At 43.7% G+C, this 25,761-nt stretch overlaps 1 protein-coding gene across 1 annotated transcript in view; it reads left to right on the top strand.

Moving 5' to 3' along the window:
- The window catches only part of LOC144762717 (uncharacterized), a 924,777-nt gene that overhangs the window by 86,623 nt on the left and 812,393 nt on the right, over positions 1-25,761 (top strand). Inside the window, exon 5 of the mRNA XM_078647968.1 lies at positions 9,623-9,712. Within this exon, the coding sequence (XP_078504094.1) occupies positions 9,623-9,712 (90 nt within the window). The remainder of the gene's footprint in view (positions 1-9,622; positions 9,713-25,761) is intronic.

A 25,761-nucleotide genomic window follows, 5' to 3' on the forward strand; every position in this document is an offset into this window, starting at 1 on the left:
ATCGCTTGTTTCTCAGCTTTGCTCATGTTGTTAAAGCTACTCGTTTTAGGTCTAGTTTCCAAGCTTTTAAGAACTGCCCTTTCAAAAGTGAGGATTTCAGGTGGTACCATATTGTCAGAGGGTGTGAAAGTAGAAGGTTTGCGGAGGCCGGTATCAGTACTTTCACTAGTAGGTTTCTCATTGAAGAATGCTCGCAGCCGCACCTTCCTGAATAACTGTTTTATTTCACACATCTCGGTGAAGCTGTCAGGTATTGGTGTCGGGACAAAGCCCAGGCCCTTCTCCAAGATCTTGGTTTCTAGAGGGGTTATTGTCCTGTCCGAAAGATTGACGAACAAACTCTCCTTCCTCCTTTGTATCTCGGTAGCTATTGGGTGCTGGCCCCCCTGCTGACGCGGGCACGCCGGTCGGGTCTGGCCCTACCCACGCCGGATTTTGGTTTGGGTGGACTGGGACCTGACTGAGCTGCTGAGTGTTGCGGGGACCAGTTCCAATGGATGCAGCCCCCAGTACCCGCGATCCTGCCGCTCATTGATAAGGTGTGCCATTCTAGGTGTGTAATACAGCTATTCACCATACGGTCACCCAAAACCCTTGACCACCCTTCACTAGTCGCCCCTAAGCCTGCGGCTTTGCCGCTTATTTTCTCAATCTCTGCAGGCACCTGACCAATTGCGAAGGTCCCACGAGAGCAGACTGCGAGGCGTCTTAGGGAGTCACTAAGGGTAAACTCCTATATTGCTTCCTTTCCCCTCCCCTTTTACAGTCGTCTCCCTTGACTGTAACTGTTTTAACCATTGAGAGTGTCTTCACAAGAGTGCATTCTTTACACTATACTGCTATGACCCTGAAACAGAATGATGCATTGACTCCCTCGTTGCATTTCTCCTGTGTTTCTTATAGGTCGCCACTCAATAGCAGGACCTGCCGGCCTGCCTTCCTTTTTGACCTCCGGGAATAAGGTTGTACATTGAGCTTTTACTCAATTTCACTGTGTAGTACTGAGCACCTAGGTCCTGAGGAATTGCCAACCAGAGCAAGAAACATGTTGACCTAATCTGAGGGTTGTAGGTATTTTGCTGAACACACTTCTCGGCATATATCTCCCCTCCCACCATTTTAACCAAGGGTGTCAGCCACGCTAATAAATTTCATTGTGGACTGGCCCACCTTTTACATTTTTCACCACTCCTGCATGACTACACCTTCACTAGCCCTCTCACCCACATGCACCATATGGCCGGAACAAAAGATCTCCGATAAAGAGCCCCTTTACGGGTGCCCGTCAGACATTGCAGCGCCAGTCTGACGAGGAGCAGAACCCATATGATGAAGCATGACTTCTAGCTTGCTAGGTGTGTGAGGGTTTTAGTTCCACAAAGGGAAATGCCCTTCCCTTCCTCACTTTCTGTACTCTGCACGCACTCTTGTTTCACACACTCTTGTCGGGGAACTTTGTACCCCTCTTGTGTTACTTGTTGTCTGGACATGTACACTGGACCCCGTTAAATATTGTCCTCTTATGGTTCCCCTTGTTGTTGTTGTAAGGGTACAAATGAAGACAAGCCCGTACTAAGGAGGGACTAACAAGCCTTTTAACAAATCTGAACACAGCATTTACGAAAGACAATGACACAACCCGTCAGGTGGCTTTAGTACAGATGACATGTAACACAGATGTGCTGTTGTCAGCTTCAGCCCATTAGCACTGGATTATGTGCTACCTGGAATCCACATGACTTAATTTGCTAATCATATCTGAATCCATTTTAATTTGGGGGGAGGTTGCAAGAGACACAAGGTAATGCTCGGTTAAAGTGATTGAAAGCAGGCGCCGTGTTACGGAGGTGACTGTGCTGCTTAAGAAAACACAAGCGGTGTCAGCTGAATGCAGGGCATGTACTGCCTGCAGTCAGAGAAACTCAATAAAGTAAATAGTGCTTACAGACTAAATAACAGGTCCCGTGAAACAACCGAAGTAAATGTAAATATATCTTTTTTTTTCAAAAAAAAATTACAGAAATAAAAAAAAGGGCCAGTCGCCATGGGAGGGTACAAATGAAGACAAGGCCGTACTAAGGAGGGACTAACAAGCCTATTAACGAATCCAAAGGCAGCATTTAAGAAAGACAATGACACAAGCCAATGAAAAATATGGGAGAGTGGGCTCTGCTTCTCTCCCATACTCTACTACAGCAGTCTCATAGAGCGAGTAGCATATGCGTGCTGCCGCTGGGCCCGACCTAAAAATGTGAATGAAATATTATCCAATGCCATTTTATTATGTTCTTACAACAAGAACAACAGAGCTACATAAGAAACGCGAGAGATGCGGTTTTCTTTTGCCAAACTATGTTGGAAGTTTGTGAAGGAAGGAGAAAACAAAGCCATTAAGAATAAAAAATGTAGACAGTAACGCAGCAGGTGTGCATATAAAGCACACACAAAACTGTGAGTACAGTAGACACTGGTTGCAAGGGCAACCTTATAATTAATGGAAAAAAGTAAGAAGGGAGCTACAAAAGCACAAGTAGAAAATTGTGCAATTGGATATGATTAATTCCGCGTTTTCTTGGGGTGAGGAGGGAGGGGTTTATTTTCAAAATGTTTGCATAGATTCAGGAGTCTGTACTCGAGAGAGGAAAGTCATGTTTGTTTGTATTTCCTGTTGTCGTCACATGTCGTAGAGTATAGGCTCAGAGTGTTCAGGGGCCAAAGGAGATCTTATTAATTACGTGGAAAACACACCGAAACAGTGTTTTAACATGTGAGTGGTTGTGAACAGTTGTTTAGTCACTAGCTTCTCAGATCATATTTCAAAATCGGTTCGCGTCTATCTCGAGTAAAGAACACGCTTCTGTTTCAATCTAGTTAGTGCGCCTGATAAGTTTCAGTGTCAGACCACACTGTGCTTCACCTCCACATTACTCTGCTGCACCACGTCCCTGACAGAAAGCAAAACAAGCCTTGGCAAAGCTAGCAGGTCTGACTTTGGCTGCCAGTCTTTTGGCTTTGTCAGTGCTTTTTGTCTTTTGTAAAACATTTTTTTTAGAACCTTAACCCCTTTCCCATGGTCCCCAAGACAGTCTATATGGATTCAGTGGTGCAACAAAGCTATAAATAATCACAATGAGGAATGCTGACAATATATATTCTTTTTTTTTTTTTTATTAATTTCCGAAATTCTTTATTGTATATATAAAAATATAATTTTACATACAGGGAAGAGGCTTATACATGAGCGGAAGGTCAAGCACTCAGTCAGGAAGCCAAGGCGGAGCTATGGAGGTCCACTAGTAGGAAAAAAGTGACGGCCACGCTGAATCAGACAAAATTCTGGCTGATACACAAGGCATATTGGACACCAGCCCGATTAGCCACTGTGGGCATTAGAGACAGCGACATGTGCTGGACAATATATATTCTTTATATTTACTGAAGATTATTTTTTTAAGTGATAGTCACCTCCTAGCCTTTCCCGAAGGGGGGCCACAGAAATGGAAGACAGAGCCGGGGCGTTTTATCCTGCTATAATGAAATACGCTGAGAAGGATTCTGTGTGTGTAGTGGTATTGTTGAAAATACCTCTGCAGTGTTTGACCAGAAAGGATAAGATTGGAATACTGTCTGGCCTTTGTTTAGGTTTGACAGAGAATAAAGGCTGCACCAGGCAATCCGCAGTTCATCTGGGTCACCAAATTATGTGAAGGGTGTATTGAGGGGCATCGCAGAATTGAGCAGTGCATGTTCCATTTTACTGGATACTTACTTATTCCTGATATACTGTTGAAGCCCCCAACCCCTCCTCCATTTGAGCGATGTTCTTCAGCCCAACTTGTGTGACGTTTCTGTGATGCATGCTCACATGAGTGGCAAGGCGGACATCTTAGGAAGGTTTCTTCATTCCCTTGTTTCACTCTCTATCTCTTTTCTGGGCCAGCCGTAGAAAGCCTGTCAACACAGTATGTATTTATTTGGGTTTGAGTGTTAAAAAGTAATATAATACTGGTGGCCAAAGACTAGCTGGCTGAGGCGTCAATGTGTAGAAGAGAGCATCATGGAAAATCGCATGCTGACAAGTATTCTCTTAGGAGCCTCCAGGGGCGGCTCTAGGCTCATGGTGGCCCTGGGCAGGGAGCGTAGGTAGGGGGCCCCGGAAGAGGGGGTCCGGACGGGGCGGAGCATGGAGGCCAGTGAAGAGGGGGGGTCAGGGTGTTTGGGAGTGGAACAGAGCCGGAGGCGGCCAAATCCCTGCCAGGGGCCGCCACGCAAATATGTATCCATCCTCAGAGGATTATTATATTAAGGATATATATTGGCGTGGTGGCCCCTGGGGTTTGGTGGCCCTGTGCAGGTGCACAGCTTGCACATGCCTAAGGCCGCCCCTGGAGCCGCTGTTTGATGTATGAGTGTGGCTATTATGAGGAGGATGACGGTTTCCAAGTTGACTGTTTAAACGGGAAGATTGCTCTTAAAGTTCATTTGTTTATCTCTGTGGAACGGATAGAAGAGCAAGGGAATTATTACTACATTGCCTCCTCCCTCAGGTATTTCGTAAGTCGTTTTGCAGTGGTAGTGCTAGAGGAGGGTAAAGGCGGGGCTGCCACTGAATTAAGAAGTACTACAATCGAGATTGTGCGTATACATTCAGGTTTTCTGTCGCCCAGTTGTTCCAAATTATCCCTCTCAACGGCTTGGGCAGTGATCGTTTTGGTCTGGGCTTGAGAAGCACCCCTCTGGATAGAGCACATTGTGAAACATCATTAAATAAAGAAGTAGGCACTGCCTTCCAAAGTGTTTAAATCTCATCTGTGGAGATAGCCACTACTGAAGGGAAATAGGTGCTAAGGTATATATATTCACTCAGGGTCGCTATGCATGTATTATCACAGAGGACTTTAGAGCAGGAATTCTCATTGTTAAGGATTGGTAGTTGCAGGATCATAACTGACATTGGGATGGAGACATTTAATCAAAGCTATCAGCATTTTCTTTCTCCTGATAGCCCTTCAAATCAACATTAGATTTGGGGGGCCTTCTTTTCAGGTCCACATCATGATTCATCAATGGTCCCAGAAAATGTTTTTCTTAATATCTTGCCTAGGGGTGGTCCTACTGGTTAGTCTTTTGTGGTCCGTAAATATCCACAAATTCCCAAATTATTAGCTGGCTTGTCTGTATCTTTTGCTTCCTGGACATTCAGCTCCTCCTTGCCCTCATAAGGAGCATCAGAGAGTGGTTTAAGATGGTGAGCTGGTTTACTTTTGTTGCAGTACTTCCTGGGGACTCTAAGTCGTAAGAGTCATTTACTCAGATCCTGTTGATTGTTGAAGCACACTTTGGGACACACATAAATGCAGTTATTGTAGATGCGAGAGAAGTCTAAGTAACTTCGATCAGTCGATAAGAAATGTCAGCAAGCCCGTAAGAAATCTCAGCAAGTCCTACCCCACAAATGGTTCTTCTTTAGGGGCATATATTAAAGTGTTTTGCATTTTTCTGTTTTTAGCAACTTGGTCATGTTGCCCCCTTCTTCTGCATATTACCCATACTCCCTCCTGTTGAGTTACAAACTCTTTTGACCTTTAGACACAATGCCCAATCAATCATCCCCTGCTCAGACTTCAGTAGTGAATAATACCAACTGTCCTAATTTGGGGTGCGCTCCTGAGTAGCTTCCTCTTAGGTCATATTTAAGCTTGCCAGGATGTAAGGTGTGGATGCCATTTTAAGGTCTTAATGCATGTGAACAACAATGGTTCCGGTAAAAGTAACTATTTTACATTAAAGACAATCAATACAATGACTACAGATACAAGACGTTTTACAAAAAAATATTGCAAACAAATATATAAGGTGCCCACACAAGTATTCAGGATTTTTAAAATAATTATTGTAAATAAGTTTTCCAAATAAACATAACAGAGACAGTAAAATACATGAATACTTATTGCTCAATATATGACACAAACAAAAAAGATTTTGGGCAATAAATAGTGTTTAACAAAAGAAAAGAAAGTTGGCATTGGGGTTACAGCTTCATCCAATGAACCGTAAATAAAATGAAAACAATTATGGGTACCAATCCCTTCCTAAATGCCAGTCAAGCACCGACTGTGTTTCAAACTCAAGAGTCAAAGGGTCATCATCAGGACAGAGACTAATTTTGTGAGTTAGAAGCCAAAGAATGTCTAGACCATCAATCATAATTAGGGACTAGACAATTATATCCAAAATCAGTCCTAATAGAAAAATATTCTGAGCAAAATCACGCGGATTAGGCGTGGTACTCACTATCAAATTCAATATAAGTAAATGCATCTGCAGGAAGCAACGGTATGCTGTTCGCATTGTTGATCAAGCCCGAACCTCATTGGGTGAACCCTCCGTGGTTTAAGGCAGACTTGGGGGGAAGGGAGTAATCCAAGATGGAGAGGCATTAGTTTTTATAGAAAGAAGGGTTTCTAAAGAGCTGGGGTACTTCGTTCTCTAAATCTGTGCATCAGTTGCATTGCAGCAGGACTTCCTGTTTTCATGGCTTGACTATAAGTGGATTGGCGAGTCTTTCTTACTTCCTTCACTCCAGAGTATTGCTTTTTGGTCATAGGGCCAGGGCAATTGGGGTGGTGTCTTTGCTGTTAGAAAATATGTCCGATTTTCGTGATGAGAGTGCCACTTCTGCCTGTTTCTTCTCTTTCAGTAAAGTTTTGTGTGAATTGGAAGTGTGTGTCAATTGTGGCCCAGGAAGATTTGGATTCCTGGTTTTTATCTTTATGTCATGCCTGGGCAGCGCCTGCGCTGCTCTGCGAGGCATGCTGTATCCGAGTATAGACTTGAGATTCTGCCCCCTCTCGGCCCATATTTTTCATTGGCATGTGTCATTGTCCTTTGTAAATGCTGGTGTCTGATTTGCTAATAGGCTTGTGAGTCCCTCCTTTGTGCCACCTTGTCGTCATTTGTAACTTCTCACCATGAGGACTGGCCCTTTAGTTCTGTTGTTACACAGTATGTCTTATTTAGTCTGTAAGCACTATTTAATGAGTTTGTCCTACTGGAGGTACAACATGCTTTCCTGCGGCATACAGCGCGCCATGCGCACTTTCACTTTCCAAGCAGCCCGAGACAATGGCACAGCTTCTTTGAAATTAGATATCGCATTTACAAGAGTTTGAGCTATTGGCATTGTAAATGTCAATGCCTTTTATGTATGTGTTAATTATCAAAACAGATAAATGAAAGGCCAATAGCTTAAACTGTGGCAAATGCAAGACCTATTGCATTGCAAATGCTTGTTTTCGCTAACCCGGAGGGGCATACTCTTCTCCGCCAGCGTAGTTTGCAGAGTTTTACCACCAACGTGCCCGCTGTGAATGCAAAGTGGAGGCAAAACTCTGACTCTGTGGCAGAGCGGAGTACGTCCCCCAGCCCCTGAACCACCGGGCCCAAAAAAGGGTAAAAAAGCCACTTACCTGCTCTCTTGCATTGGTGAGCCGCCCCCCTCCTTGCTGTGGTGTCTCTTTGTTGCTGCCGCACTCCTCCTCATTGCTGGTCACAACCCCCTACGTTTTACGTCTTACGTGAGCTGCGCAATGAGGAGGAGGACGGCGGCGATGAGGAGACACCACGGCGAGGAGGAAGGCGGCCGGCAGACGTGGGAGAGCTGGTAAGTGTTTTTTTACCCTTTTAAAAAAAAATTCCAGTGGGACAGTGGAGGAGCAGAGTTCCACTGAGTTTTTTTAACTCCGTGAAACTCCGCGGAGTGCCACTCCACATACTCTGCCCAGACTTAGTTTTCATGTGTGATCACTTTTTCCGGGCACTGCCTGTCCACTGAGTTCACTGAGCACGTTTGAATTCATTTATTGTCTATAAATGCTCAAAGGTTTATTGTACCATGCCCTACGTTTACTTATTCTAGCAACATATTTGTCTTTATAATTATAATATATAGTCATGTTTCTTGAATTTGGCTACCTACAGTCATTGTTTCACAGATACATTTAGGGTATATGGCAAAGGATGTACACTTTGTATTGAAACTAAAACTTTTTCGCACATTGTTGTCTATAAATATGAATATCCCTGTCCAGATTGGTCTATGGTTGCTTCTGTGGTTTTTATATAATTCTAGGAGTGGCACTAGGGTTTGAAACATGGCAGATAAGTGACCTGAAATAATCAGGCCTCTACACACCTGCCAGATACAATTTTGTGAGTGGTATTGAGGGTCAGCTTACCAGACAGCTGGACAGTCTATAATGTATTCAACGTCTTACTTATTGTGTAAAGTGTATGGTAGCAATTGGGAAGGTAGAACCCCAACACCCTTATCTGAGAAGCTGCCACCATTCTACAGAGCAGAAGGAACAGATTTGAGCACTTGCACCCTCTATGGAAAACCCAACATTATGGAAAACAAAGTTCATCGCTCTTGGCCTCTTCTGTAGAACACAGACTGAGGTTTAGTAATAGTGTCAAGAATGTGGTCAGGAAGACGCATCAGGAAATGGAAGAATACTTTGAGATAGGTACAGTCTAAGGATTTTCAGCCCACCATGTAAAATAGCGGTTTGACTCCTAGTACGTTACCTACACACTGTTTTTTGGCACCTCCACTGGCCTCATACAAAGGCCTTACCTCGCTCTTTGGAAAGGCTGACTCTGATTGTGGAGATGATATAAATGGTATATGGTAACTCTTCGCTTCCTTCGCATTTGCCTACTGCAAATCCTCTAAGTACAGAAACAAAGCCTGCAGGGTATAATAAATGCCTTGTTCTCTTTGAAAGGAGCAAGTATGTGTGGTAGACTTGTCAGCCTTAGGGTGGTCTTCCCTCAAACGTTTTGCCTTCTCCCCTTTTTTTGATGAATTCGTTTTTGTTTGCCTTAGGACTCTGTGCACTGTGCCACTGTTAACCAACGCTAAAGTGATGTGCTCTCTTAAACAGTAAAATTGGCTTAGACCCAATTTGCACATTTAATTTACTTATACATCGCTAGTAAAACGTTACTACTTGTACCCAGGACCTGTATATTAAATGCCACTAGTGTGCCTGCAGCACTTATTGTACCATCCACTTAGGGAGCCTTTTCAAACACGTTTCACTGCCTGAGTATCGTGCATAGTCACAGTTTTGTGTATCTCACGAATGTGGGAAATGTTATGAATAAATCATCGCAAGAAACAACATTAACTTTTTGGCATGTGCGAGGCAGCATTTGTGTGCAACCCTAGAGTGCTTATTAAAATTTACTATCATTTCTATATTACCAGATGGATACTAGGCAAATAATAATATTTCGCTGGTCAATTTTACAGCCTCTCTTCCTTGAGATGCTGTGATATTTGCTCTTTATATTTATTAATTGATTATAATTGACATTGCACAATGTCATATTTTCTAAGCAGACACTCAGAAATTCTAATTATAGAATTCTACAAGCCCATCTACAGTTTATATATTTCTCTAATAATATATGGCTTATGGTCCCTGGATAATCAAAAGAAAAATATTGCAGCTCCAATTAGAAATACAAATATTTTTCCACAGAACAAATATTATAATTCCTCTCTGGTTGAAAACTGCAACTTATTTTGATCAAATCTGAATTCTATTTTTAGGCTGAACCCCAGGCTATATGCGCTTATGCATGCTTCATTTTCATGGCTGGCTACAAGTACAAGCAAAGCAGAACTGTTGCAGAATCCATGGTACGTGCTGACATTTCAACAACTCTATTATAAGTACATCGTTGTAATGATGTGTAAATAATACATATCCAAGTTGTGATTATATTAGATTAGGAAATCTATGCGCAATCCTGACACGGGTATCACAAATGTCCCAAAAGTTGCTGAATCCAGAACGATGTCCATGAATGAAATACCACAGTAACTGAATTGCTTTATTAACCTTCCTTACCCAAACTTGTGCCTCCAAGTGTTATGCTATTATCTATGCCTTACGGTTTGTGCTTTCAACATGATCGAGGACATTTATCACAGCTGATTTCTTAAGGAAATACATAACATTATAGCTGCGTAGCTATCAACAAAAGTGACGTTTTTAATAGAGGTATTCTGAATAGGGGAGAATGAAATCGCAAAGTTTGTGAACTTGCAACTTTTAAAAGTGTAGCTCACCAAGCTTTTTAAAAAAAAAAGGCAAACTACTACAAAATCTCTTGCCCCACCTGTTAGAAACGGGGATTCCCAGTAGGCCAGGGCATGCGCCAAAGCCAGGCAGAAACCCCCATTTCCAGTCATGGCAAGGGAGTTACACACTGAAGATAACCCCTTCTCACTCCCTTCGTAGCTTAGCACGAGCAGTCAGGCTCGGATGTATGACATTACAACGCATGCTTTTACCACGCATGCCTTTACAACGCATAGTGCTTTGGGGCGCTGGATAGTGAATTGTTTAATTTACTATTCCAACTGCAGTCCCCGTGGATAGTAGGGAAGGTGTTGGATAGTAAATTAAACCTATTCCCTATCCTAGAGCGCCCCCCAGCGCAATGCGTTGTAATGGTTTGCGTTGTAAAACTTGCGTCGTAAAGGCACTGCGTGGTAAAAGTTGCGTTGTAAAGGATGTTTCCCGTCAGGCTCATCCCAGAGTCAACGTATAAAGCGTTTGCGCAACATACAATCACATGTGGCCACACACTAGGCACACTACAAAAGAGACTCCACATAAGGTTATATAAGAATAGACTTTGTATTATGTAAAAGACTTTAGAATCACCATCACAGATATATACACTGTGCCAACTGGCAACTGGTCATTATTTACAGGGGACTATGTACAAGGCAGTGCCAATCGGGTCGCTGCCAGAACCAAGCATAAACAGTAAATCTGACCAACCAGTAATAACAGCCAGTAGCTACTGGTAAAAGGAAGAACTTAGCACTATACCACGATAGGCATAAATCACATTTAGATCAGGCATGAACTTAAAACACCATAACATGATATTAGGCATGCACATTAGCATTAGGCATAATCATAGCGTCTCATAGGGCACAAAAACACATTGTCCAGAACATCTGCATGAATGCATTACACACAAACCATACTTAGGCATAAAATCAGCATTGTAAACCATTGGGAAAAGCTGCACACATTATAAATGCCCCCAACGTTGCAGGTTAGCCTTTGATGCCACTGCGCCGGGGGGGCCCCACTCTAAGACCCTCAAAGAAAAGTTTGCCCAACTTTGCAGCTTCCGCTAACTGGCGGTACAGCTGTGCAGATTAGCATGTGGCAGTATGGCACCTGGGGAGCCCCTACTCTGGGACTCTCAAATAAAAAATGTTGCCCACAATGTTGCAGCTGCCCGCTCCTGCGGCGCAGCTGTGTACAGTAAAACCAGTACTGTGGCATTGGAGCCCCCTCCGCGACTCTGAAATTAAAGGTGCCCCAGAATGTTGCAGCGGCACGCAACTGCGGCGCTGCTGTGTAGCCCACAAGAATGCTGGCACGTTGGAGTCCCCCTTTGGGACGTTGAAGTTCAAAAATACCCCCCGGAGTCCCACTCTGGGTCTCTCACAACAGTGTTGCCAAAACGTTGCAGCTGCCCAATATCAACCGGGGCAGCTGTGACAGCAACTAAACACAGGTCCTTCTGGTGCCGCTTCCTGCAACCTCGATAGTCCCCAGAGCCCCCACTCACCGGGACTCTTCTTGTGCCACCTCCCCTGGTCACCGGACTCTTTCCAGCAGGGGACAGGCACCGGTATGTGCCTTGACAGACCCCAGCTCTGCCAGGACCTCTCTGGATGCCTTCTCGGGCTCTCGCCACCACAGCTGCCACACCTCGGCTACACGCGGGGCTCTCTCCAACGCATGGGAGCCCTGCCCGTCCACCAGCCACAGCTTCCTCTTCGAACCTCACCCACAGTCAAGCGCGGGCGTCTGTCTTCCGCTTTTGGTGCTCCTGGTCAGCCACAGTGATTCCCTGGAGGTTTCGACGGCAATACGGTGTAGGCTCCCACTGGAGTGAAAGACCACTGCGGGTTGGGCTCCCGCTAATAAAACATGCAGAAAATGCAGGGTGAGCACCCGCTCAAAGGCACAAAACATGGGGTGGGCTCCCGCTAATAAAATATGCAAAAAACGCGGGGTGGGCTCCCGCTTTCTTTTTATAAAAATGCAGACAATGCGGGGTGGGCTCCCGCTAGTCAGAGAAGCAGAAATGCAAGGTGGGCACCCGCAAAAGAGCTGCAAAATGCGGTCTGGGCACCCGCTCTTCTCGGCCACACGTAGGGGGAATCCCACATGCCGGGATTCCCTCGCAGCACGTCGGCAGCACAGCACTGCAAGATTCACACTTCTTCTTGGGGGAATCAAAATATAGCGCTCACGAGGCACTAAGAAGCAGGCAAGGGCTGGGCAAAGATCAGCAGGCAGTAGGGCAGCTCAGCCCAACGAAGTAGCAGTTCCTAAAAGCAGTCAAACTTAGCAAGGTGGCAATCCTCCTGGCGCAGTAGCCTTTACTCCAGCATAGTCTCCTCCAAGTCCAGTGTTGTCCCCAAATGTGTAGAGGGGCTGTGCTGGGCACAGGCCGGCCAGCACACAGGTACCCTCAGGAGTCGGCAGCTGGGTCCCGTGGCGGTTCATCCTGGCAGATTGTCCCCCCAAGTCAGCACAAGCATACTACTCATGGGGTCACAACCTCTGTATTCATACACCCTTCTGCCCTGCTACTAGAAAGGGGCAGAAGCTTCTGGAAGGGTCTTTGGGGAAACCAGTCCCAACTGGTCTTTGGGGAGTGTAGAGCACTTTGTTTACCAGGTTCCCCCCTTCCTTTGTGAACTGGGGCTTGGTTATCAGACACACCACGGGTGGGAAGAGCCAGCATTATACATGGCAGGCATAGACCTATTCAGGGACAAGGAACTTCTCCGCCCACTGCTTCAATTGCAGGCCTCCTATTCAGCCTGACACTGACTCACCCTGCCCTCCCTGGAGCCACCCACACCTCACCAGCCCCGGTCACGTCTAGAACCAGACATGCAATACACATCAGGCAGGCAGGCACACAAAAATGCCAACTTCTAAAAGTGTCATTCCTAAAATAGTGATAGCAGCATTTATTATTTCCATTTCACACATATCAAACATGACACCCTTATTTTGTTCCCCTTAGGAGTTATCCCATAAGGGGGGTAGGTTCCCAATGTTAGCCCATAGAGGGCACACACTCGCTGCTTGCCCGGGAGCCCCCGTTACCTGCAGCACATTGGGGTGCCTCAGCCGCTGCAGCAGCACCATCTCCTTGAGGATCTTGTGGAGAAGTGTGGCTCTATGGTTAGAGCGGCAGACCCTGATGCCGAGGTCTGGCCCGGGACCAGGGTTCAATTCCCGCCTCGGCGGCCCTTGGACTCAATCTCCCCAGACCTGATAATTCTCGCCTCGGTGCCTAGTCTAATCATGGGTCCCACTCTGTGACTCTGGGCAATAGCTTGCTTAATCTCCACAACGGCCCCAGCAGCGCTTGGATGCCTGGCTTCACTTTGGGGGTGCCCAGGAGTGGACATTTCACATGGAAAAGCCAGGAAGGGTTCCACAGCAGTATGAGTGCAGCGCCGGGATGAACTGTCGCGTGGGCAGCCGTGCGCTTTACAAATACAACACATTTACATTTACATTTACATCTTGTAGGAGGCCAGCCGGTAGCAGTACCGGGCCGCCCCGTACTGCCGCACGCACGCAGCTCTCCATGACGTGCCCGCCCAGGTCCACGGTCTTCGTGCAGCCCAGCCCGGGGGGCTCCAGAGCCAGCCTCTGTCTGGGCTCCGAGCGCGGCTCCAAGTCCATCAGCCCCCGCTCCAGGACTTTCACCTGCCAACACCACCCCTGTACCGATCCATTCCTCTCCCCTGTGCCCTTCCTCTAAGCTCTCCTATTTCAGGACCACCAATCGCCTCTGCAAACCCCCACATTTTCCTGGCCCCTACCAGCACTACATGCTGCTGTCCATCCAGTCACCTCATGCAGTTGAAAGAGTTGCAGACTCATAGGCAGCCTGATTCTATGCTGCTCCTGCTACTGTCTGTGCTGCAGGATGTCCTGTTGACGGGACATCCTGCAGCAGGAAATCAACTTTGTTTGTGGGTACCAAGACATCTCCCTGGGTGATATCCTACAATGTTGGAAAGCTTCATTCAACTTCACCAAGGTCCACTTTTCTGACTTTACGTCGAGTGCTACCCCTAGCTCTGAGTGATAGAATAAACAACAAGAGTGAAGCTCAAGTAGTCTACAATATCACTTACACAGAGATGAAAATATCCTAGTTACTTGTCTTTAATTTTATGCCGTGTATGGCTCCACTCCACCATGCATGTGAAGCTGATGGGATGGATCAATTGAAGAGTGGCAGAAGCCATGCAGTAGTGTGACTTTCTGTTCTTTCTTGGTAGATTGAACTCTAGGGAATTATAAATAAACATCCTGCCAACCTTTGCCTCCTCCCTGACTCTTACCACTTTGTTAACACTTGGTTGGAAATTTACTAACTTTTAATGCAACGTAGTGCAGCACCGTAACAATAGTTGCTGTGCTGCATTCCATTAAACGAAGAAAGAAAACAACACTAAGAGGAGGCATACTTTTTTTGAGCAAATCTCTGTCTACAGATGTTAATAGATAGGCATTTGCATCAAAACCCATTGGTGGTTGCATGGGAACACCCATGTGCCACCCATAGAAAACCATCTTGATGCAAAACTGTGATGATTTGCATTTCCTTAGGCAACTTCTCAATGAAAATCCCAACACAATACTTTTTGTGACACAAACCTGGTGCAAAGTGTTAGTAAATTTCCTTCTTGGGGTCCCGCCACCTCCCCCAAGGTATGCTTCATGTCCAAGTAGGGACCACAATCCTAGAAAAGGGTAAGTAAATTACACACCCTAAAGTAACCTTTGCTCACCCTCTGTTAGCTTGCACAGAGAGCAGTCAGGCTTCTGATTGCGCTGGACCTGGTCAAATCGGAAAAGTCAGGCTGACTGTAATGGAGCGCAGGTTGTATACAGGAGCCACGCAGGGCCTGCTGCAAACAGTACTTTCATGGAGGTAGCATTGATGTCGAGGAGCAGAATGCGAGGAGCGTCAAAGGCAATGCGTGGGCGTTGATCCGTAGGATTGTAGGTGACGATTCATGGTAGATGGGAACGGGCCGGTTCCGACTGGTGCAAAGTCCACTTTGTATGGATTTTAGTGCTACAGCACTACAGCACAGGAAAACCTCTTCCAAAGGCCCAGGACTAGATTGGTACCACTTGGCAAGGTATGACTCACAGATGGCAGATTACAGGTGCTGGTTGGAGAGATGCAGAGAGTGTTTGATGTCCCTGAAACTGCAGAACAGGAGGCAAGCAGACAAGTCCTTGGAGTCCCTCTGGATTCCAGTGGTGTAGGTCGAGTCCTCCTCACCCAGGCAGAGAGGTCAGCAGGCAGGTCAGCAAAGCAGAAAAACTATTCTTCCAGAGGAGCAGTCCTTCAGAGTGGAAGTCTTTCAGCAGGATAGCAGTTCTTCTTTCTGGTAGAGTATCCACAGGTCCAGAAGTGTACTGATTTGGTGGGGTCAGAAGTCCAGTTCTTATACCCAGTGGTGCCTTGAAGTGGGGGAGACTTCAAAGAGGAGCTCTGAAGTGCACACATGTCCTCTCTTTTCTGCCCTGCCTCAAGACACACTACATAGGGTATGTAGCTCTTTTTGTGGGGAGAGGCTTACCCCTTTTAGGTGAAAGTATTAGCTGCTTCCTCCTATCCTGCCCAGGATGACCCATCGAGATGTTAATGGCCCATCAGGATGTGAATGGTCCATCTGGCACACCTCAGCTCCCTTTGTGTGTAACTGTCTATAAGGAAAAGCCCCCAAAGCCCAGCTGTCACCCACCTCAGACATGTTTGGAGACAGGCAGAGGCACACAGTGCTTAAGAGCAGAAAATGCCAGCTTTCTAAATGTGGTATTTTTAAAGATGTAATCATAAATCCAACTTTACTATTAAAGATGATTTATCATTACAAGTGCGTAGGTGCCAAACATGACTGTACTACTCCTTTTCAATCAGAATTACACTTAACACATGCATTAAGGAATCCCCAATGTTAACCTATGAGAGGGGTAGGCCTCACTGTAGTGAAAAATGAATTTGGGTGTTTTTTACTACCAGTACATGTAAAACCAAAACGTATATGTCCTGCCTATAAATTACACAGCACCCTGTCCTATGGGCTACCCAGAGCCTCCCTTAAGGGTGACCTCTGTTTATTTAAAAAAGGGGAGTTTAAGACTAGGCGAGGGTTTTAAATGCCAAGTAGACATGGCAGTGAAACTGCACTCGCAGGCTCTGCAGTAGTGGGTCTGAGACATGATTGAAGGGCTATTTAAGTGGGTGGCACAATCAGTGCTGGAGGCCCACTAGTAGCATTTAATTTACAGGTCCTGGGCACACGTAGCATATTTCACTAGGGACCTGTAAGTAAATTAAATATACCAGTTGTGGATACACCAATATTACCATGTTTCAGGGCAGTGAGCACATGCACTTTAGCAGTGGTTCGCAGTGGTACAGGGCCCAGAGTCCTAAGGGCAACAAAAACAGATTAGTAAAAAGTGAGGCAAAACAAGCAAAATGTTTGGGGGGGAGACCGCCCTAAATTTCCATATGCCTTACATGGCATAATGATAACATATGCCTCCTGCCTTGGGGCTTCCATTACCATTCTCCTATACTTTCCATGTCATTGAGGCTGGTCCAGATGCGGGCATCATGCTCACCAGTGGCTCTGTAACCAAAAGTTGCCACTGACCATAGCAGAGGTCTGTTGTTTCCTGGGCTCTCTATAGACACACAGGATCCAGGGTAGAGTATAAGAGAGATACTACAGTATTACCTGGTACTGCTCAATTTGCCTTAGTATGTGGAGACCCATAGGTGGTGGTGAGCCTGTGCTAGATTTTCGTTGGACATCTGTAAATTCATTGCCTTCCTAGGGTCTGTGGTGGTGGATGCATACGTGCAGCACTTTACTTGGTTTTCTGGTGACTAGGGAAATATAAGAGAAGGCAAGGAGAAGCAACAACTTCCTCTGTGCTGTGTTATAAAAACAATGGCTAACTGATTTAGTTCTATATATTACTATTGTAACATCCTGTGTAAGCCATACACAGCATTGCAGATTGAGGTTGCAACAAGGAAATAACTACCTAATAGTAGAAAGTGACCACCATGCAAAATACTTGGAGGGGAGGCCATACACTAAGACTATGACTACAACAAATAAAGGAAAGGGGCCGCAATTCTTCTGGGTCATCTCAGAACATTATTAAAATATCATTCAGGCATTGTAAGGAATTGATTGAGTGAGGTGAAAACTCTACCCAAGCAATAACAATAATTCTTGTCATGGTGAATTACAAAAAGTCACTAAATTAAACTGTGCTTAACCCTCTGCTAACTTGGCCCAAACACAGTCAAGCTCAACTTAGAGGCATTGTGTTAAGTATTTATGAAGACAAACAGTAATAAAGTAAAGAACAACACACAAAAAATCCCACACCAATTAGAAAAATAGAGAAAATTGTACTAATTAAAATTACACAGAAATTAATTCAATCCAACCATAGAAATTTCTGACTTAGAAGAAATTCTCTGAATAAGTCCTGGAGAAGCTAGAGTTTAAGGGGGGCAAGGTAGCAAGCTGGTAGCAAGCTGTGTCCAAGGAGGAGTCGTCGTTGCCGGTGATGCTGGACGAGGTCTCAATGAAGTCGTCAATGATGGCGGGAACAAGCTCAGAGTGTGAGAAGCCTGCTTTCCAGGCTGAGGAGGTCCTCATCGTTAATGCTGAGCCTGTCTCCGTTGAGGCGGGTGAAGATTTTTACCTTCGGGCTTAGACAATAGTTTGAGAGAGTTATTGAACCTAACATTCCTCTGGAAAGAGTGAAAATTCCCTCACACTGACCAAAACTCTTTCTCAAAGCAAGATTATTAATTTGGTGATTTGGGGGTTCTAAACAAATTTGTCATTGAGGGTTGTTCATAACTAATGAAAGCTGACATTTCAGTGGATAAATGAGCATTAGCTTTCAAGAACTGATCCCTAGACTCTAGTAAACAAGGACCTGAGTTCAATGACTGAAAGACCTTTATTAACTCTACAGTACTCTATCTGACCTTAATTCAGAGACATTGGGGATAAAATATATTCACCAATACGCAGATAAGTCTGGGCATCAGAGCAACAAGCTTAGAGGGAAGTGATCACTACTACCAGAGCAGAGTAACTAAACACTTTGACTGTAACATGTTCAATAGGAACAAAACTGTAATCTATATGGGCATTAAAAGCACTGTTTGCAAATGATTCACGAGCTGAATGGTCAATAGAAGAATAATCGGCAACCCTTTGAGGCAAATGCCAAACTCATTTTCACAGCCTTTGATCTGATATATGTTCTAGAGCAAACTGCATTGCTTACTGAGTGTGTTTCGAAGCTGTCAGCTGGTTTCTGATCCAAGTAATTTTGATCAGTTCTAAGATTGTATCTCCCTCTAGAATAAAAAAAGGACTCGTAAAGTTGTGCCTGTAATTTTACAAGATTTGCTTAATGTTGTCGGCCTATATTTCCATAACTCTTTGCAATTATTTGGGCAATAGATGTTGATTAAGACTGGAGAAGAAATTCTAAAATCATTATGTCTGGCAAATTAATACAACAGAGAAGTATCTAATCACAGACAATTTCTATTTGGTGAACTGATAAATTAATATTAGTAGAAACAAAAGTGAGTACTTATCATACAAACACTCCATAGGGCTTTTCATAGTTTTTGCCACTGAGCTGAAATCAAAACAACTGAGGTCTTACCAGTAGTAACGTCTCTTGGAGCAATAAAACATCATAATCCTAGAAGTGCATAAACGAGTTTTACAGCATTTAAGGGCAATTTTGAGAGGTTCCATGGTAAAGATGTGAAAGGATTTTCATATTATGTGGTTGATTCCGTGGCAAGAGATGTTTGTGGCGGGAATAGAGAAAAAAAGCTTCCGAAATTAGAATCCCGCTATATTATTGAATTTAACACCAAGCAACTGGAAGGCCTTAATTTAGAAGAGGATCTATATTCGCACTTGTAGATAAATCATTTATGTAATTGAACAATTTTGCCCATGAAATTGCCAAATATAAACAAAATGAGGCTTTTAAAGTATTATAGAAGGTTTTAAATCACATAATTCACGTCACAGACATATTAGTAGTAGGCAATATCCTTAGTGTAGATGTATAGAGTATATTCATGCTGGCAGGGGTAATGAACTAGTATCTTGAGAAATGGATGAGGTTAAATAAAAGCCCACTGGGACTTGATTGAGGATCGTGATAGGCGTTGTATGCCCACTTGGTCAGTATTCTTGTATGCTGATTATCAAAATCAAAAGAGGGTCTGAATGTGTATACATAATAACGAATTTCATAATTGAATTTAATATTGGATTTTTGCTATAACTTGGCTTTTCCTTGTTTCAAATGTAAAGATGCTCAAAATACATCCTGCCGTAGGGAATCGTACAAATGTCATGAATTGTGGTGATTATTCTTTTTTAACAAACCACTCAATGCTTTGAAAAATGTGAAAGACACTACGAGTCTGTTTTCACTGTTTTCTGTTTTGTAGTTTTGCACGTGACACGTAACAATTACGCATTATTTACAAATGGTTGCTCACATTGCTTCTGTTATCGGTGAGCAAGGCTGCTGGGTAGCCGAAACGCGTTAGATGGGGCCAAAATAAGGTAATTTGACCAGCTACACAAGGTGTCGTCATCGTTGAGTGAAAGAAGTTAATGCACATATATATGTGTGTGTATATATATATATATAGAGATATATATATGGCAGTAATTCTCCTCCAAAAAAAAGAAACAGTGACCCTGGCAGGGTGTTCAAGGAAGCACTTTATTAACAGCTGAGTCCCGGGTGAATGCATTTCGGCATGTGTGCCTTCGTCAGCGCTCCTCTCCTGCTGCTTACTGTGCTGTGGCGTGGGCAAACCTGTCTCGATGTTGGAGTAGTCCATTTTGCTCCGCCCCCTGAAGGTGTCGTGCTCTCCCTTGTAGTCCCAATGAACAAAGACTACACAACCCAGAATGCCTCTGTATGGTGCACTCAGGGAAGGAGATGCTGTGCGGGGAAACAAATCCGGAGTAGATATCAAAGACAGGCACAGACTTGAAGACAGAAGGAGGGTGGGAAAAAAACGATAATCCAATGTCTCCTCGAGTCCCCTGCATGCGACCGCAACAACCCTTCCGCCTGGTGTCCATTACATATATACACACACACACACACATATATTACCTACTGGCGGTCGCCAGTAGGTATATATAGTTAGGATTTTTTCCCTATGGGATTTTTGAAAATTCTATGTCTAATAACTTTGGCGTTTGTGGACGGAATTGGATGAAATTTTCTGGAAAATGGAACATTTTGTTTCTGAGCAGCCCCTGAAAATTTGGGGGGTGTTCGTCCAGGGGGGGCCGAGAAAAAAGGGGGGTCCCAAAACGTGTTTTTAACATTGAGTTTTCCATAGGGCGGTTGGCCTCACTTTTAGCCCGAACGGCTGAATGGATTTGCACGAAACTTGGCAAAATTGTAGGGACTGGTAGCCCGATGTGCCTTTTGTAGGTCTCAATATATGTGCTACAGTGGATTTTGAGAAATTAACGTTCAAAAAAAGATATATATCTAGAGCCGCGCCTGGAGCGCTCCCCGGTACGCGTACCGGGGAGCGCTTCAGGCGCGCCACGCGACTTGCGCACGGCAAGCTGATTGGTTCTCGGGTGTCTGTAAACATTCGAAACAGTCCGCAGCGGCCGCCATCTTGTGTCTCGGTAGGATTGAGACACAAGAGGTGGCAAAAATCAAAGGGGGAAATGAGCAAGAGGGGGCAGGGTACACACCCCCTGACCCCCTAGGTTTCATGTGGGGGCCATAAAAGGCTCCCGTGGGTGAAAAAAAAAATTAAAAAAAATTTGATTTTCGCGGGGGTGAGCGCCCGGTACGCGCACCGGGGAGCGTACGGGGGAGCGTACCATGGAGATTAAAAATGACAGACTTTTAAAAAAATAAAGCTTCTTTTTAAAAAATGGAGGTAGTTCTGAAAAGAACTTTTTTTTTGATTTTGTTGTTTTATATATTTTTTTTTGTTTTTGTTGTTTTATATTTTTTTAGACTTTTTAAAACAATTTTATATTTTTTTTGGATTTTTTTCAAGGGAAAAACAAAAACAAGGATTCCAAAACTGCTCAACAGGAGCAAAAAAATTTGAAAATTTAGGGACTGGAAGAGCAGCGGTGTTGCTGTTTCTTTAGGGCAATCAGTTCAACACTCTGCTCCCCATAGCAGAGCAGTTCGTCACACTCTTTGCACAAAAATTTGATGCCCGCAAACACCGGCTGAATGTTAGGAACCATTCTTCCACGGGGTGGTCCCGAAGGTGTTGCTCCACCAGTGGAGGTGCTGCCGCCATCTGTGGGTACATTCCGTGCCAGCTCTCTGACACTCTCCCTGGCAAAGTTGTTAGGGTGTCTTCTTTTCACATGCCGGATCAAATTAGCATTCCCAAAACTATATTTTTTCAGAGGATTGCCTCTGGATAAACTACTCCCACATATTTTGCATGTTACTTTGGGAGCGTTGACTTTTTTCTGTCCTTCTGGGATTTCGTAAAATTTCCAGATGAAATGGGTTTTTTTCTTTTGCTGAGGAGGGTCCTCATCTAAAAATCCCTCTGAATCACTGCTGGATGACTCTCTTGCAGCCATTGCTGGAGATCAGAAAAGTAGGAGATAGAGTAGACACGACAGCTCTTGCTCTCTCCAAGTACAAAGCAATAGTGAGAGAAATGGGTGGGTTTCACACAATTTGGAAAAAAAAAAGTTCTGAACCAATGAAAAGTGTTATTTTAAAGTCACATGGTTTGACGCGCTTACGCTACGCGCCCCGGGGCGCGTCCCGGGCGTGTATCGTAAGCGCATCGGGGCGCTTACGTTGCGCGATCGTATGCGCTTCCGGGTGCGCTTACGCGGTGCGTCATAAGACGCATCTCGCGGCTACGCGATACGTGTCTTATGACGCAAGGCGTGGCGGCTACGCGATACGTCACGATGTTGTTTTCGTTCTCGGCAATAGCGCTTCCGGGACGCGCATTAGTACGCGCCCCGGGGCGCGCCGCAAGATTGCGCTTACCCGTGCGTTCACCTGTCCGCGCCCCGGGAGCGCACTAAAAATAATATTAAAAAAAAATAAAAAAATTATAAATTTAAAATGTATTATTTTTATAAAGATTTGCTATTAAAAAACCTATGAAATTCACTGAAAAAACCATAGGTTATAGACCATATATAGTTAGGAATTAGCATTTACAAAACCTTGAAAATTCACTGAAAAAACCATAGGTTATAGACCATATATAGTTAGGAATTAGCATTTAAAAAACCTTATTTTACTCACACAAAACCAATGAAATTCCATATATAGTTAGTTGTACTAACTATATATCGCGCACCCGCAATCCACTGCTGATGATGTCACATATTACATAATTCATGACATGGTCAGTGACATCACTGATGACATCACTGATGACATCTCAAATGACATCACTGATGACATCACTGATGACATCTCATTTCACATTACTCATGACATCATTCATGTGATGATACGATGAACCTCTTCAGACTCTAATAAAAACGTAGATACACTCAGTGTAAACAGACACTCACAGACTGTCACTCATCCATGGAGTTACTCACACACCTAATCAGTCTTGCAAAGAATCAATCACACCTCCATTTCCGAAAACTATATAGTTAAACACACCTTACTTATTGAAACATATAATAACACATATTTACTCTGTTATACAATCCCTGATACAAGTTCACAATAATCCATACAGCCACTCACACATTCACTGGCTCTTATGCACAGTTATTTATATATGTCAACTACCACATGTACTGTGTTTTACATATGTACTTACTTTGACATGTAGCACTGAGATATCCATTCACTCACCAATACACTCATGCACACAGTAAACCGCCCATACAGCTGTTTCCACATGCACTTTTGAACCCATACATCTAGTGAATCAACTGCTCACACATCTATGCACAGAGTCATACACCTCCCAGCCACCCACACACACACTCAGTCTCCCATACAAATACTTGGCCAACTAATCAATAACCCATATAGTTAGTCATATAGCTAATGATCAACACATGCATCAGATTACAAAACAACAGACACAATGGTGCACAATTTAAAACAGTTTAGTCACTAACCCATGCACTCAGTGAGACACATTTAATCACTCACTTATACAGTCAGTCATGCACCTACTAAATACATCATCCAGACACTTATACATCCACTCATTCTTCAATATATAAGACATATTTTAACTTTAAAGAAACATACAGTCACTGGATGTTGTCATCAGTGATGTCATCAGTGATGTCATTTGAGATGTCATCAGTGATGTCATCAGTGATGTCACTGACCATGTCATGAATGATGTAATATGTGACATCATCAGCAGTGGATTGCGGGTGCGCGATATATAGTTAGTACAACTAACTATATATGGAATTTCATTGGTTTTGTGTGAGTAAAATAAGGTTTTTTAAATGCTAATTCCTAACTATATATGGTCTATAACCTATGGTTTTTTCAGTGAATATATATATATATATATCCAACAATCCTGTCAGAATAGCCGCCACGTCTTGAATCACGCGCTGCCGCCAGCAAACAGGACACAGACCCGATATCGGTGCTTTAGTTGTTTATTTCCCCAAAGGTCAAAGACGCGTTTCGCAGCTTGACGCCGCTTGTTCACTCGACAAATGTTGTGGACTTGGGAAACATTTTTAAAGTGGTAGTGCATAATTCAAGTGAGTCACGTGATTAACAATCTCTATGGAAATGGAAAAAATACTGTTGCGTACTTATTTACAATATTGTTTGCAAATTTTTATGCTTTTAGATGTTTGTTTATGTGCAAAGTTCGCAATAAATAGATAAATACAAGTGTATAAGTAAAATACTAAACATCACTTGACCCTGAAGGGCTGCCTTACACCGGAAAAATGTCCGTATTGGAATTACTCTCCTTCCAAATCTCAGTCACTGAACCGTATCGTAAAATACTGATACATTGCCTTTTTCCAATGCCTAAAATTTACACATCATAAATGATTTGTGCATTTATCAAAGTATAGTGTGGCATGCCCCTTACATATTGTCCTTGCAAGTTAAACTCTATGTATTGCTTTGTTACTAATTGCAACTATATATATATATATATATATATATATATATATATATATATATATATATATACATACACACACATCTTTATATATATATGTAGACAGAAAGAAGTACAAAAAGTTAACAGAACATACATATAGATATATATATATATATGCAAACACTTAATCCAACCAGTTCTCGTCAGAAAAAACGGTGTCAGATATTAAAGTTTATTTAGTCTCCAAACCCCCTTCACCCCCGACAGACGCGTTTCGCAGTTAAGCTTCGTCAGTGTCAGTTTGTGCAAAATTTCAAGTGCCATTTTAAACCCCTCGCGGATATTCATTTCATTGACATAGAAGATGTTCCCTCTGATGCCACGGCGGCCATCTTAAAGTATGTTATTAACAGCGATTTACAATGGTAAGAAATGGCAAAACATTGATATTAAAGTGCTCTAGTGCAATTAAAAAAATTATTGACAGCAACAAACATTCATAACTTTTTCTGCACACTTCAATTATATATTTGATTAACATCATATCATTTAGCTTAATGCCTGTAGAGTTTAGTAGTTTCATTCTGGGAAGCAGGGTTCGTGTGTGTCTCATATCGAGGTATATCCCCAAATACAGTTTATTACATTTTCGATCTACACGACATTCCCCTGCTCCTACCCTTTGAGCCCAGTATGGGCTATGATCCAACTTACTGTCATACAGGTATTTACATATTTACAAGGCTTAATCTGGGGATCCTGCAAGTATGAACTGATCTCTTCCTCTCATAGATCAAATGCACTCATGTTTACTACCCATGTTGTCTTATAGGTGAACCCACATTTCTGCATCATTATTGAGACCCCATGGTGTCATCGTCTTGAGGTCCATAATGTACCGTGACTCTGTGACGCGGAGTAGTTTTTCCCTATCCCCGCCACGTTCTAATCTTACTATTTGGTCCAGGCAGTAATACATGAGTAAGTCCCTATTGCTTTCATGGTATTGGGCAAAATGACAGGCCACCGGATAGGTTTTATCCTTATTCGTGATGGCCCTCATATGCTCCAGGACTCTCAGTTTGGTGGGTTTAATGGTGCTACCAATGTACGGTTTGTTACATGGGCATACCAGACAGTGCACCGTAAACTCTGAGTTGCAATTCAGATGTTTTTTGATAACCCTGTTGGGTTCACACCCTCCAGATCTTCCTGGGTATTCTTTTATTTTTTTACTGTACTTGCAGGCTTTACAGCGCAAGCACGGGAAAAATCCTGTGACCCTACTGGTAGTTGGGGTTGATGTGGCTGGGGAGAAGTGACTGTGTATCAAGTGGTCTGAAACTGACTGGCATCTTCGATATGTGATGTTAGGTTTGTCGTAAAGATGTTTTTTCAGGATATTGTCTGTTTTCAATA

The sequence above is a fragment of the Lissotriton helveticus genome, chromosome 1_1, assembly GCF_964261635.1.
Source record: "Lissotriton helveticus chromosome 1_1, aLisHel1.1, whole genome shotgun sequence".
Taxonomy (NCBI): domain Eukaryota; kingdom Metazoa; phylum Chordata; class Amphibia; order Caudata; family Salamandridae; genus Lissotriton; species Lissotriton helveticus.